This window comes from Amphibalanus amphitrite, unplaced genomic scaffold (assembly GCF_019059575.1).
Source record: "Amphibalanus amphitrite isolate SeventyFive unplaced genomic scaffold, NRLGWU_Aamphi_draft 000022F_arrow, whole genome shotgun sequence".
Taxonomy (NCBI): domain Eukaryota; kingdom Metazoa; phylum Arthropoda; class Thecostraca; order Balanomorpha; family Balanidae; genus Amphibalanus; species Amphibalanus amphitrite.
This window is the reverse complement of record NW_024881518.1, coordinates 1,638,920-1,654,592: the sequence shown is the minus strand read 5'-3', so window position 1 is coordinate 1,654,592 and position 15,673 is coordinate 1,638,920. Positions and strand designations below refer to the sequence as shown.

Below are 15,673 nucleotides of genomic sequence, written 5' to 3'. Positions count from 1 at the left end.
GCTTGCTTTCGTCACTATTATGTAAATTCGGTCTAGTAAGTGTACATACATTCTACTATCAAACCTTCAGATCATGATGTATCGAACTGTTGATATAGGATTAAAAAACAACATATTTATCGTTCTGGAGATAGAATTGAACGTAAGTTTCCTTATCGCTCAGTTGCTCCGGTCACACGCAAGCCCCAAGACCACGCGGCTTCACCTAGCCAGCTCACCTCGGGTTTCTTATGCGGCGGCGTCTTGAGCCGGTTCTGAACGCAAAACTCTGCGGCCGACAGGTCGCACCAGAGTTTCAGAAGGTTGCCGCGAGCTGGTAGCATCCACGCGTCGTCGGCCTTGTGCGCGACCGAGGCGTCCTGGCAGGACCGGAACGCCTCTGGTACCCAGTCCAGTGGGGAAGAGCTGGAGGGGGGGACGGGGGGGGGGGGGTCAGATGACGAAGGTTCAGCTAGACACCATCCCAGTTAATCTTCAGTTCAATTATAGCATAGGTGTTAGCATGAGCACTGAGCAATCGGACATGAAAAGAACATATAGAAGTGGGCCCGCAATGTCACTGTTAAGCATAATGTCATAGATCTATCTCCTCTTCATCTTCATGTTATCGGGACAAAAGGCAAAAAGTCCTGCGGTAGGGCTCAATCTCGCCGAACACCAATATCTTATTGTGTCAACACCATTTCACAGTTTTCATAGCAAGCTCGCCTGAAAACTATGGACAAAGCTGAGAGAATAGCAATGTCTCAACAGCAAACAATTAATGTCAATAGCATATCTATCCCGCAGCCTGTAAAGAGCCTTCAGTCTAATGACCATTGGTCGCCTGAAGACGACGGCAACCCCTGCCATCGCCACCTCCCATTTCCTCCTCTGTTTTCACACCTGTCAGCGAGTCCGTCGACGAAGCGTCGCCAAGTGACGGGCCGCGCGGGAACGGCCACCTGCCGGGTGCGCAGGTGCCGTCGGGCGCGCACCACAGTCTGGCGGCCCAGCGTGACGTCGGTGGCCTGCGCGTGCAGCGCTGATAGAAGCTGCCGGTGAGAGAGGTGAGAAGGGACGTCAGAGAGGGACTTACGAGGAGACTACAGCCCACAGAAGGACATGGACATAATCGTGAGGTAACTTCAGAGTGACTGGGGAAAACTACTCAGTATAATCATTTCAAAATGCTAACATTCCTGAAATGCATATTTGTACATCCTTTCCACAACATTGAACAATGAACTTACGTACCGAAATGCTCTAAAATTCGGGATCGGCTCCCGTGACCCCATGTGACCTCACAAGACCGCGTTTCGTAGCTTCGCGGTAGCAAGTTACCATGCACTCTGGACCGTGACCTCGGATGACCTCACGTGATCGGGTTTCCTGACCTCATGTGACCTGAGGTGACCCTCTACATCGTGTTCCGGCCTTCAGATGATCCGTGCTTTTCGCTCCTCACCTGGTCTGGCGGCAGGCAGGTGAGAAGCGGCGCACCGTCCACCTCCAGCGGCCTCGGACCGTCCAGGCGGACAGCACACACCTCACAGAGCTGCTGACGCAGCGGCGCCGGTAGCTGCGGGGACAGGGGGCGATCAGAGTAGTTAGGGACGGAACACGGCTGCTGGGGGCTCCGCCGAGGGACACCGGCTACACGCAGGTGTTAGAGGCCGAACACGGGGCTCCGCCAAGTAGATACAAGAGCTCAGCACCGGCATTACAGCTCTATTTGTTCATCACACACCCCAGTAAGGCTTTAACTCTGATACCAGACCCGGCTTCTCTACACTTTCCAATTACCACAGCACCGTTCAACACTCCTTTTCCCATCTCCTTCCATCGTGCTCCTATCCCGGCCTTCACCACCTTCAGCACACTCCCCTCCTGATCTCCCTCTCATCCTCATCTACTCTCTCTCTCCCCATCCCTCAACCCCCTCCCCCTCACCGTGTCCCATCCGAGAGCCACCACCAGCCGCCGGCACGTCTCGGCGGCACAGCGCGCCAGCTGCCGGCTCGGCGAGCGCGCCCGCTCCGCCGCAGCAGCTGCCAGCTGCGCCAGCTCGCCGGAGCGCAGCAGCTGCTCGGTGTAGCCGCCGGCGGCAGCTGCCTCTGCCAGCTGGCCGGCCCACAGCAGCAGCAGCCGCTCCGTGTCGGACAGACCCTCCGGCTGCGGCGGGCACAAACACGGGACCGCGGTGGGAGCAGAATACGTCAACGGTGATGACAACAACTGGACAGCGGTGCAACACATAACATAACATGATGTGTCAAGTTGTGGATAGCACGACACTATCTAGGGTCTCACATATAACTAAAATGAATAACTGAATGACTGTCAGTAAAGGAAGCCACATGTTTCTAGACGAGAAAAATGATCATTAATAAAGCAAGAAACAAGTCGTGCTAAAGGTTCGATTCGGTATCTATGGACAATGCTACCCTTTCTCCCAAGTTGGAAACTGCACATCCTCCAATCATCATCATCAAACACTGACAGGAAAAATCATTGCGGCAACTCAGATAACAGTCAAGAAAAGATGAGAAAGGCGCAAAGGTGACAAGGAGATATAAATTGTACAACGGGTAGACAGATGATGATTTGGGGGTTTAGGGCGCCCGGACTGCTGTGGTCATCGGCGCACAGACCGAAAGGCCGACACACAGACCTGCGTCAGCAGCCGTGTGATGAGTGCCAGCAGTGTGGTGAGGTTGTGGCCGGTGGACGGCGCCACGGACGGCACCAGGGCCGGCGTGGTCCGCTCAGAGCGGGTCAGGCGACTGGTGCTCAGAAAGTGGCGGTGCCTGAAACACAGACGGCGAGCGGTGTCAAATGTCGTACCGTAGTGAGCAGGGGACGAGATGAGACAGACAATGATATGACGTCGATAAGTGCACACATAGTTAGGACAGTGCAGGTACTGTGAAACGTGTGAGCTGTGCAAATGACAATCCATTCGCACTATGTAGAATAGGAAGCGGTTAACGTATATTTTTCGTTTTTATGATGTTTTAACTGTGTTACGTGCAACGCGGAAAATGGCACGAGTTGATCCCGCCATCACTTCGTCAGATTCAATGACTGCTCAAAAGAATGTGTGCAGATCATGACCTCTCCGACTCGGCGTGTGCTCTATCATTCTTTCCCTCTAAAGCTCAACCCTCGAACATGTCGCAGTGAAGGTAGAGTCGCCGTCCCTCCCTTCCTAACCTGTCACAATGTGTGTAGAGCAGGCTCAGCGTCATATGTTTGATGAGCGGCTGGCTGGCCGCCACCCGACGATCGTCCGGACGCAGCGACACCGCCAGAAGGTCGACGATGCTCGGACTCAGAGCCCACAGGCCGATTATCGAGTTACGGGTGCTCGCTGCGGGCAGACATGGTTATAATATTGTTAGCAACACGAAATGAGGCATCAGACGGGTGTTAAATGGAGCGAAACAGACAGCAGGGTGGCATAATTCGTTGACAAATTCCAACAGAAGTGAAATGAATATCATCATCAGTTCTTATGGGAATTAGGTTCTGCTTAGCGATTTCCCTGCACGTACAGTCCACAGCAGAAGTAATGTGCGGTTTCAGTCATGGGTATGTTCTGCTTCTGAAGCTTAGGAACTGTTAACCAGACTACAATGAAACTTTGAATGTAGCTTATATGCATCGTCACCCTTGCAGCTGCAACTTTAGCTATTGACATCTTCTTTTCGATCACTCCGCATTAAACAATCGCCAGTCAAAGCCAACCGTTGAGATTGGTAAAACCCTACATTACTTTAGCGGTGGGCTGTACTTTCACTTATTTAGTCAGGAAGCTTTCGGGAGCAATTCACCTATCAGATACACCACCCCCATCATAAGAGGCATCACTACCCCTCCGGTGTCATCACCCAGCTCAAATGACGTCACCCCCATCATACCGAGCTCGGCCAGCGCCTGAAGACAGAAGGCCACCAGCTGGCGGCCGTCGTTTGGTCCGATGACGTCAGAGGTTCCCGGTGAGGTCTTAGAGGTGTCCTCAGGAGCAGCAGCGGTCGAGGCGGTCGATTCCAGGGCGGGATTGACCCCGGTGGCCGCTAGAAAACTCTCCTGAGCAGAGGGAAGGAGCGAATTAGACTGTTGTTGCTGTTGTCGATGATGTTGCAGTCATTGATGTCGATCTTGGTTTTTTGGGTTACTGAAGATATTTTGAAATCCATTCTCATATCAATTTCACGGTATAGTTCAAAGACTGGTAGCTGGTAAGAGGAAACACCTGAAATATTGCACCACATGTAACACAGTCTAGCAAACTTAGTTGGGGTTACTCAAGACTAGAAATTGAAAAACTCTTGAGTCCCGTGCTTCAAGTGCTGCTTCGCTGTATATGGGCCTGCGTCCCGTGTCCCCGCGCGCGCCACGTGCCACGTACGTGCAGGTCGGCCAGCACGTGCCGGTAGACGTCCTGCAGGAGCGGCACGTTCTTAAGTCCGAGCGCCGCGCGGTAGGTGGCCAGCACCGCCGAGCGCACCTGAAAAACGTACACGGGCGGTCGGGCAGGGTTAGATACACAGCCAGATGGGAGATATCGGCTCAGTAATTGGAAGGGAGGGACAGACTCTGAGGTAGAGGTGGGGGTCGACCCAGTTCGGGTATAGGAGCCAGTTGGGACCCGAGGAGCCGGGGGGGGGGGGGGGGAAGCTGTTCAGTTGTTCAATCAGACGCTGGATGCCCAGCTCTGCAACCATGACCAAACGCAGGTAAGTTACAGTGCACGTCAACAGCTGCAGTGCAATGCAGTGCAGTTGCACTGCACGGTGGGCCATAAATGGCCAGAGTGAGCAGTACTCAACAGGTCCCTATTCATAGATGCATTCGAAGTTATCACATAAGCATAATTTCACTACAAAGCTTCAGCCTCGACGCTGCAAGGTAAACGAATCTGAATGATTCACTCTCATCAATAATCCACGCCCACGTGACACAGGTTCATAAGGTATGCGGCGTTGATGCAGGCTACTGTTTTCCCCTGCTGTCCAGCTGATCTGAGGAGCCCAGATCACTGACCGGTGCTCAGTAGAGGTCACTGACCTGCTCAGAGTAGGAGAGTCTCAGCGGTCTCAGCGGCGAGTTACGACCAAACAGCTGGTCCATCAGGTCTGACGGCAGAACCGTGCCGCCGTGGCGCAGCATCTGTCGGCAGGGGTCCGAGGTCAGGTTATAGGTCAGAGGGCGCAGCTAAGGTCACAGGTCAAGACAGAGGCCACAGCTGAAGGGGCATATAGTCCTCCTAGACCCATGAGTACAGTTCGTTTGACGCATCTTATACATAGGCTACAGGTGCCTTACGGTCAACTGATAAGCAATTGATCCGTGACTTGACTCATCAGATCTCAGGTTAGGTCCTCTATCAACTCCCCACTAGGACCTGATCAAAGGCCTAGTTGATGTTCAATGTAACCTCAGGTCCGTTCCTGGGCCTAATACCAAGGCAGGTCCCCGCCATCTAACCGATTCCAGCTCCCATCTACAGCACTCTCAGTCTCTAAAGCTGACATATTGCTCACAGGAACCACCGGAGCAGTCCTCAGTCCCGGCCAGCAGGCCGGGTCGGCTATCGGACCTCACTCACCGTCTCCAGAAGTCTACAGACGGCCACCAGACTGAGGTCGGAGAGGTGCGCCACTTCCGGCCACACCTGCGTCACAAACGACAACAGGTACTGCACGTCGGCGCCCAGACGCTGGCCGAGCAGGGTGACCAGATGACCCAGCGCCGCGCAACCTGGGGGCACAGCAGCACGGGAGTATGTCAAGGAAGGGTACTTTGAGGAGAGCGGCGCCCCCGGTACGTCCTGCTGACGGGCCCGGATCGGATGGAGTCTGTCTGGTGGCGGTCCTAGTGGCCCACTTTAGGGACACTCCGGAGCAGGGGGCAATGGTGCGATACCATTAGATGGCGGAAGACCCTACCTATCCCTCCCAGATGACCCTCCCGAGATGACTCCTCCCTTCTACATGACCCCCCCCCCCCCCCATACCACCATCACCCACCCCTGAAGAGACGCCCGTCATCTCACAGCACCGGCCACGTCACTGCCACATCAATTATGCTGTTTGCAAAGGTTCATGTGATCTTTGTGACAATCAACTTACGATATACAATAGATAAGTGAAATAAAAATGTGACAGATTTAATAACAATATACGAAACGCAAAAAGAATTATTGGAAAGCATGTAAAATAAATTTATATGCATCCGTTATGCAGCACATCATCATCATCATCATATTTCCAAATTTAAAAATTTCACATACCAAAATTGCACATGAGCGGATATTCACTTCGCGTTACTGGCGGAATTGGTAAGGAGACTTTTGGCTCAAATAGCCGCAGCCGGTGGTTTTCTGTCCGTAACTGACCCCTGATGGTAACCCATACAACCTGACCGGAGCTGTAGCGTAACTTGCATGTTTTACACGATATCAGCAGGAACAACTGGTCGCCAGTCCCACTCGCCCCGAGTACGGATCGCTAATTGACCACATGGTTGTGGGATCGTCGGATAAGGTCACCTGCCTCCGAGTTGTACCCAGCAGCTGGAGTGACCGCCAACCGCTGCTCACCCAAACACCGGTCAGAAAACAGTACAACAGAGCGGCTGAAATCCCCGTCCCCTCCACAAGATGTTTGACGGAATTCGGCCAAAGCGTGGCCTCAGATCGGGAAAACAAGATGCCGTAGTTTGGAAGCACATCATGCAGACGTGGGGAAGATCTAACAGCGAGAGGGGGTCCGGAATGGTGGATGGCCTGGAGACGGGTGAGCCGGCTGCCGCCCAGCCTGTCCCGTGGTCGGCAGTGCACCCAAGGTCAGTCCCGCGACCCTACGTCAACTGTCGACAGCCTTTGGCGAATACCAAACGGCCAACGCGTATGGAGTTGATGAATACCTTTGGGATGCTGCGCATGACTTAGACTGGTAACGGGACTGCACCTGCTAGAATTATGTAGGGAATTCGTTAATTGTTGTCGGTATCATTAGGCTCTGTGATGCCACAATCGGGCAACTGTAAAAAAACGAAAATATAACAAAAGAAATTAAAAAAATGAAAAATAACAAGCAAGCTGCAGGAGCTCCTAAAAAATATGCAGAAAAAAATGCTCATCTTTCCACATTGACAAGGGTTGAATGTGATAAGACACAGTGCCACCACTTATACAGACAGGTCATAACACTGTGCGGATTAATGAAGGGTGCCAGACTGTCCGCTCACGTACCCAAAACGCTATTCTTTAGCCATTTTCGGTTATACAGCATACACGTATGAAATCCACATGTATGAAACTTATGTGAAATGAAATTTCACAACTATGAAACTTTTCACTAAACTTAATGAATGCCGCTTAGTAAAAGCTATTGTGAGTGCCGTTAGCTTCAGCCTCCATCCTCCCCCCCCCCCCCATTTAAAAGTTCACAGTTTTCAAAACTTCAGTACTTCCAGCCACTCAATAACAACTCTCTGTGGCCTGTGCTGTATGACTGGATTATGTAAAACCATGGGCTAGACACGTGCAAGTAAAACTGTTTCGGCTCTGAACATTAGCAGAACCAGTAAAGCCAGCACAGACAACCATGTCAGTGACTACTGGAAAGGCAGAGTCACGAACGTCACGCACTCGGGCGGCCTCGGAGAGTACTTTTTGTCCATGTCCCTCCATTACGCTGTCAAACTTTACAGTCCACACCAGCCCTCGACGATCAGATGCGATCGCTCCGACATGTTGGAGTGCCCTGTCGCGCTCGATAGGCCTAATGTCTCAAGCACTGATTCAGTAAGCTTGTGTAACCAAGCTTCATCGCCTGACTCCAGTAGATCGGTGATATGATTTACTGAGAAGTGAGAATCAATTAACTGGCCGACAAAGACAAAAAGCCGATGAAGGATAAACGCATTGGGGTTGAAGGAGACAAGCCAGGTTTTTGTAGATGATTTTTACTCATCCACAAAAACCTGGCTTGTAACTTGGAATGAAGATTGATAACGATGATGTTAATGTTGATGATGACGATGATGCTGATGATGACCGGGAGTGCTCTGCGCGGCACACTGACCTGTGGTGACCAGGAGGTCCGAATGTTGGCAGCGTCCCACCGATAGGAGGCACTCGGCAATCACTCGCAGATGGGCCGCGCACGTGCTGCTGTCCTTTTCCGAGTCACCGGCCTCCGCGCGGGCCACCATCACAGAAGAGTACACCCTGGGGGCACAGCGTACAGCACAGTAAAAAAAAAAATGAAGCACGAGACAATTTTTTAAAGGATTTGGGACAACGACTAGCGATTTCTCAACCTAAACACAATTGAAAAAAAATATTGTAGGTTGTGAAGAAAAGCACCGAGCAACTCGTTACCAGCCTGAGCCGGCTCGAACGGCTGATCTGAAAATACCATTCATGATTCAACCATCAATTTCCGTTCCGTATCCTAATCAATTTCAGATAAAGCTATGCCTTTCAAAAGCAGATTCTTTATGCCAGCTCGGCGCTGATTTTGTCCATTTTGGGCGAGCTAGCTACCTGTGAATGGCGAACGCGCCATGTGCTTTATGGCCACCTTTAGATGTTTCGTTGAATGCCCCTGAGATGTTTATTATTCCTCAGCGGTTTACCAGTTGTCTGATAAACAAATGGAAGAGGCTCCTTTTCAAATAACAGGTTTGTCGCACGTCTTTTTCGGCTACCCTCGTCGGAGGTTTACGGCACTGTGAGCAACTCGGCAGACGGAAGAATCATCAATCAGCCCAAACTGAGGAGCCTTGACCAAGCCTATATTGTCTGAGGCGAAAACGCTTGGTTTTATGGTGGGTGTCATGGCTCAGAAACGTGACCGGTTTGACAAGCAGTTATAGAGGACCGGGATTCTCGCGACGACAGCCGTTTGGCACCCCAGACAGAAAAAAAAACGGTAGAAAAGGCAGACAGTGAAAAAGGGGAACAGACGTGTCCTGACCAAAACGCAAATAAGGGCCTACATCGGGAGTGCGAGAAGGTGCTACACTAATAATGGCAAAGGAGTAGGAAAGCCGTTTATGAGAGTGCATTGAGAAAAGCGGACAAGAGATGTTTCGACACCACGTAATGAACTTCTACATGGAGTTGAGACTTCCTTTTGAAAATGCAGAACTCCTCTAAAGGGTCTGTCCCACATGAAAAAAGTCAATCAGCTATCATGTACTATGCCTATTGCCTACATTGAAAACCATCATTAAGGAATATTTCCTATTTTAACCAAAATTGTCTACCAGTTTTGAAAAAAACGTTTTTACGACTTGCCTGACGAAAAGCAGCCTCGGCACCCCGTTTATGCCTATCAGCAATTCTTGTTGTTTACCTATGGACTATGGACTATTGAACTGATAGCAATATTCATACCCGTGACCGTGAGACGCCTGTTGGGGGCGACAAACGTGCGAGACTTATAAAACTTCCATCCGCTCCAGAAATATCGACGGGAAAGCATGGCTATTGCCTGCCTTTAAACTTCCGGACACCCTGTGACCACCGATGGATACTGCTGGGATGAAAGTTGTACTAACCGCTGCTTCCATCAGCCGCCACCCGTGACCGGTGACGCTGGCTGACCTTGGCCACACATCGATTATACCACTGTCGGCTGACTGACCGGCACAGTGAAGGACCGGGGCATGTCAGAGTGGCAGCCCCGCCGTATCGAATGATCTCTAAAATACTGTTCCTCGTGGCTGTTCCTCACACATTCACCGGTATAGAAGCTGGAAGGGATCGGGTTAGTCACCTTTCGTTATGCGGTCAGATCATCTCATATCACCTATCGTCATGTCCTATCGTCGTCGATACCTATCGTCGATCAGAGATGATGAGGGTTGTAAACAGATAGAACACGGCGCCAGCCATGTAATCAACAAAACACCGGTCTCTGAATGACACAGGTGACCTTGTGACAAGGTCAACGTTCAGAGCATTCATAAATATGGACAATACATTTTTGAACGATCATCAAATACACTCGCGAAAATGCGACCCATTTCAATAACCACAGCAGTTCTAGTCAATTGTGACGGTGAATATTTGTCTTCTGCTGCTCTTTCCCCACAATCACCACGACTCCACGTCATCAACTGTGTTGGGCAGCTGCCTGTTGCGGATCTCGGGCAGCCGGTAGCCGGCCACGGCAGCCAGCAGGGCGCACGCAGCGAACACAGCCCAGTAAAAGTCTCCGGCGGTTGTGATTACCGGCGGCGCCAGCACGGCGCCCAGCCGCGTGCACGTGGCGCCCACACCCAGTCCTATGCTGCGCAGAGTCGTCGGGAAGAGTTCGGTTGAGTACAGGTTCTGCATTTTCTCTCCGACCGAGATGGCCAGTCGCGCGACCATGGCGAGTGTCAGCCGCTCCCAGTGTCGATCGACTGGTAGGGCCAGCAGTGCCGCGCACGGCAGAGCCGTCAACAGGCTGGCCACTATCACAATCGGCCGGCGCCCCAGGCGACATTCGAGCAGCAGCGCACAGCCGATGGCCAGCAGGCCGACCCCACCAGAGAGCAGTAGCGCCGTGTACGCGCCACCGCCCAGGTGAGGCGCATCCTCGGCGATCCCGTAGGATATCAAGCCGTCCACGAGTAGGCACCAGAAGCACGCCAGGCTGATGGTGCGCATCCGCGGCGTGGCGAACAGCTGCCGGAAGTCGCCGCACGCGGCCGCGCAGCAGTTGCGCCACGTCTTGGCGGACCGTTCGCCACCGAGGAGCAGGTGCTCTGCTTTCTGACAAACGGCGAGCTGGTGCAATAGATCACCCCGGTCCGGCGCGGGCCGGCCGTTCCACTTCGCGATCGTCTCCAGCACGTCAGCAGCCTCGTCCAGCCGACCGCGACTCAGCAGCCAGCGCGGTGACTCGGGCAGCGAGCGCAGCAGCAGCGGCAGCAGCAGTGCCGGCACCGAGAGCAGCAGCTGCAGCTCGCGCCACGTGCGCGTCACCAGGGCGGCCAGCGCCGTCAGGATGAGCCCGACGTCGAACGGCAGCTGGTAGAGGATGCCGTACATGCCGCGGGTCGGCGGGCCGACCGTCTCCATGCTCAGCACTAGCAGACAGACAAACGTGCCCGGCAGCAGAAGACCGAGCAGCGCTCGCAGCACTAAGAATGACTCTATCGACGACGCGCTATTTACAGCCATACTGGCCATCGGTATCACCACACTGCAACGCCAGGCGACGGCGCGCCGGCCAAAAAGGTCACTGAGCACTCCTGTCAGAAGATAGCCGACCAGCACCGACAGCATGAACGTGAACTGCACGGTGGTAACGAGCGGCTCGCGCTCGCACACCAGCTCCCACTCAACGACCACAGTCTGGCCGTACCGATCTCGGTCAAAGACGAACTGCTCGCAGGGCATGGCCCCGCTGGCATTCGCCTCTTCTCCGCCGGCGAAGGTGAGACTGGCGTTGAACATGAAGCACGAGTCCTGGCCGTCGGCAGTGACCTCGGTGGAGATGAGGGCGTCAGGCAGCGTGGCGCAGTGGAACGGCGGCGTGGCTGTTTGTACCACGGCCACCAGACTGTGTGCGCCCATCAGCAGAGAGGCCAGTGAGACGCGCGCCAGTGTGCGCCGCTGCCACGGGCCTTCGTCACCGGCCACGCGCGACAGCAGAGTCTCGAACGACGCATCGTCTGTCGTGGCAGCGGCAGCAGCCCCGTATGCCATGACTCGTCCAGTCTCCGACCTGCGCACTACACGCCGCACGGTATCGGAGCCGGCCCGGGCGTCCACACCGCCGGCCGAGCCGCCGACTGCGCCGCTCGGAGCACCGAACGCCTCTGGTCCGTCGTCAGAGGGAGCTGAGCGCGATATGATATGACCCTCCGCGGCGCTCTACCGTGCCTAGCCTGAGTACGGCGGCGCGAGGACACCGGCTTTCACGATTCACCTGTACGTACAGGGTGTCCCATAAGTTCCTTCTCACCTAAATTTTTCTTTTAGAGGCTCTCTTATTTAAAGCCACGCTTAATTTATTTTGTAACTGAGCTTTTGGGGTTGCCATGGCAACTGTGAATGTGCTCCACGGTAACTAATTCGTCTAGACAAAATATTTTTTGCCAGAGTTCACTTCCTGTGGAGACGGCTTACGCCGCAACATAGAGGTCTCCGATACGGGAACGTCTCGGTATTTAGTCCGCACTGGGCCATTCTCAACGGCTGAGGGTGATTGAGACCATCCAGTATGTAGCCTTAATGTCTGTCGCTAACTGGACGCACAGTCAACAAGTGACGTCGATGATTTGTCGGGAGTCAATCGCTGCAAGTTTATGCTTTTTTTTTTTGTCAGCTTTCACGAGTGAGCCATGTGGCCAAAACTGTGTGGCGCTAAAATGGCCGTCAAAAGGGTCTTAGCGTTAGAAAATTGGTAAACATGCTTTTCAGGATGCATTACCAGCTGTCTAAGAGTATCATTTCAGGGTACCTAACTCAAGGTGACTTAAGCTCTACTTACCGGAGGGCTCAAAACAGTCAAAAACGTCTTAAAATGGCCAAACATGTGTTTCGTTATGCCTGAGGCTAACAAAACTGGAGGGCCGATGACATCAATGTGGTCATCTGGACTACCTAGTCCGTGCTCGAGATAAAACACCCGTCCAAATCCCAAAACGGTCCCATATGGGCGACGGAAAAGGCCTTTGTGTCATCCCGCTTTATTCCTATACAAAAGGCCATGGTCACGGTAATGTGGGGTAATATGCGTCCAGACACTGATCACGTTGCGATTGATACTCCAGAAACAGTCTTGGGACGCAGAATGCTTCTCCAAGAAGATCTAGGAGGAGTTTCAGCTTTCTAGCTTAACTCGAACCGCAAGTATGACCACATTTTTTGAGGAGAAAATGGCATCCGGGAGGTCGTAGGCCCATCTTCAAGCAAGACAGTGCATCAGTGCACAGGTCAAGCAAAGCTTAGAAGCAGTGCCAGGAGACTGTGATAGGCGTCTGTGGCAAGTTCACATCCCAGGCAACTCATCGGATCCAAATTTCATAAAAATGTGTTGGGAATATTGAAATCGAGGCTCGTCGAAGCGAAGCGGTGTTCCAGCATTGAGGAGCTCACGGCCCATGCCAAGTCAGTCTGGGCTAACTTCAAGCCTGCTATGCTGCCAAACATGCCGGTTGGCATGTCGCAGCATGTATTCATGTGTTTGCCTATGAAATGGGGAGCACATTGAGGGATTATAAACATATCAAAACGCAATGTACTCTGCTTTACATGCAAATATAAGGTGAGAACGAACTTATGGGACACCCTGTATGGTAACCTCTGCGCGCGCAGCCATGACGAAGCCCCGCATATATTTACAACACCGTCTTATATGATACGCATCACAACTTGACGTTCCAATACTGCCCCTACACCACGGTTTTCCCGCTTGATCCGATGTGTGAGTGTGCCGAGGTGAATGCTGTACCGGTCGCAGAAATATGTAGGCATGCAATGTGTATTGTGTATGCTGAAATGGAGTCCAAAGTTTAACCCGCGCGGGGCTGGGGGGGGGGGGGTAAATTTTACCCACCCTCGCGAATTTTTGCAATATCTAAAAAACGGCGGCCAAACTTTCAGTACCTTTTCTTACATCAATTTGACACGTTCCCTGAAAATTTTAGCGAAATCCGTCGGAAATTTTTTGAGAAATTGACGTTTTAGTGACGTCATGTTCGCCATTTTCGCCTCAAAAACGGCAAAATTTCAAACGCCGCTAACATCTTCATTTTTAAAGGAATCAAGACGTAGCAAAAAAGGTTATACGTAATTCTACTTTGTCTATCAAATGGCTATCTCGTTTTTATTTTGAAAATTTTGGATTTTGGCCCATTTTTTTCTCAAAAAATGACTTTTTTTGGGAAAATTATTATAAAATCCAAAATTTTGAATGTATCGAAAAAACCGGAATATATGTCAAAGAAGTGGTCTATGTGCACCTACATACCAATTTTTAGAAGAATCGGTTCAAAATTGTGGGAGTTATTAAAAAATTATGACGTCACGACACACAAAAAATTTGAAAAATGATTTTTTTTTAAGTTCTAGACCTCGTACGGAAACAAAAATAGCACCATTCGATTCGCCGTAATTGCATCAGATAGACACCTGTTTATGCCTTAACAACCAACTTCAAAATTTGACCTCACATGACCTGACCTTGACCTGACCTCGACCTGAAATTCATCCAGAGGTGGTCCATATCACTTATTGAGTGTGCCTATTGAATTCTATGAGTAAAATGACCCATAAAACATGTGTCGCACATGCCCTTTTCTATATTTTGTTTTCGGTGACCTGACCTGACCTGACCTGACCTTGACCTTGACCTCTGAATGATATTGTATGCGACGAATATTGTCTTGGTAGCCTAAGAACACGTTTTGGGCAATCAGTCTCAGTCCATGTCTCCATTCTTCGGCAAATACGGTGCAAGGCCGATACTGTAGGAACTTGCAACTTGTACCCTTGACCTGACCTTGACCTTGACCTCAAACTTTAAATTAAGTACATGTTTTTAGTTGTTCGTGATCAGATCTTTCGATTGGCGTTTGAATTTTCCAAATCGGACCATTAGGTCGGGAGATAACAGGGGGGGGGGTAAAATTTACACCACCCCCCCCCCCCAGCCCCGCGCGTTCGGCTGGATACCCCAGCCCCGCGCGGGTTAACCCGCGCGGGGCTGGAGGGGGGTAAATTTTACCCCCCCTCGCGAATTTTTGCAATATCTCAAAAACGGCGGCGCGCAGCGCCGCCAAACTTTCAGTACCTTTTCTTACATCAATTTGACACGTTCCCTGAAAATTTGAGCGAAATCCGTCGGAAAATTTTTGAGAAATTGACGTTTTAGTGACGTCATGTTCGCCATTTTCGCCTCAAAAACGGCAAAATTTCAAACGCCGTTAACATCTTCATTTTTTAAGGAATCAAGACGTAACAAAAAAGGTTATACGTAATTCTACTTTTTCTATCAAATGGCTATCTCGTTTTTTTTTTTGAAAATTTTGGATTTTGGCCAAAATTTTCAAAAAAACTGACTTTTTTGGGAAAATAATAATAAAATCCAAAATTTTGAGTGTATCGAAAAAAACAAAATATATGTCAGAGAAGTGTTCTCAGGGGCGGCGCCACGGGTTTTCGATAGGGGGGGACGGGGACCGAAAATCGAAAATCCCAAAAGTAGATACTGATCGTGTATGCAAAAAAAAAAAAAAAAAAAACGAGGCACGTAACGCCGCGAAACTTGGCAAGGCCCAAAACACATCGAATGGTGCATCCCGTTTCCAAACTTATCCAGGACACCTAGGATCGATCACCTTTTCAAGCATCCTTGCCTCTAAATCAAATTTTGCAGTCTTGCCAACTCAAAGCTGGTTTCCTACAAGCTACGAATTGCTTAGGTATGAGTAGCAGTGCCAGCTATTCTTACGTTTCGTACTTTCAAATTTTCGATCTTACGTCTGGTCAGCTTCAGGGCTTCACCATCATATAGTCATGGAGGAAAAGTGGGAATGTCTTCTGCTCTGACAAGTGCGCCAAAACTGCAATATAATTTCAGAATCATGACATCACCACCTGATCCATATGCAACGGGCAGGGTGAAGCTAATGGCTAGCCGTCAGTGGTCATGTCATCGGTGGTCACTCAAAAGGT

The 15,673-nt window shown here is 51.1% G+C and overlaps 1 protein-coding gene across 1 annotated transcript in view; it reads right to left on the bottom strand.

Moving 5' to 3' along the window:
• LOC122391412 (serine/threonine-protein kinase SMG1-like) overlaps positions 1-15,673 on the bottom strand; it is a 76,279-nt gene that overhangs the window by 41,247 nt on the left and 19,359 nt on the right. Inside the window, exons 10-20 of the mRNA XM_043385290.1 lie at positions 8,076-8,221; positions 5,594-5,745; positions 5,053-5,154; positions 4,394-4,492; positions 3,903-4,071; positions 3,196-3,352; positions 2,654-2,789; positions 1,933-2,154; positions 1,448-1,561; positions 886-1,034; positions 219-405 (exon numbers count right to left, since the gene is read on the bottom strand). Coding sequence (XP_043241225.1) covers positions 219-405; positions 886-1,034; positions 1,448-1,561; positions 1,933-2,154; positions 2,654-2,789; positions 3,196-3,352; positions 3,903-4,071; positions 4,394-4,492; positions 5,053-5,154; positions 5,594-5,745; positions 8,076-8,221 — 1,633 coding nt within the window. The remainder of the gene's footprint in view (positions 1-218; positions 406-885; positions 1,035-1,447; positions 1,562-1,932; positions 2,155-2,653; positions 2,790-3,195; positions 3,353-3,902; positions 4,072-4,393; positions 4,493-5,052; positions 5,155-5,593; positions 5,746-8,075; positions 8,222-15,673) is intronic.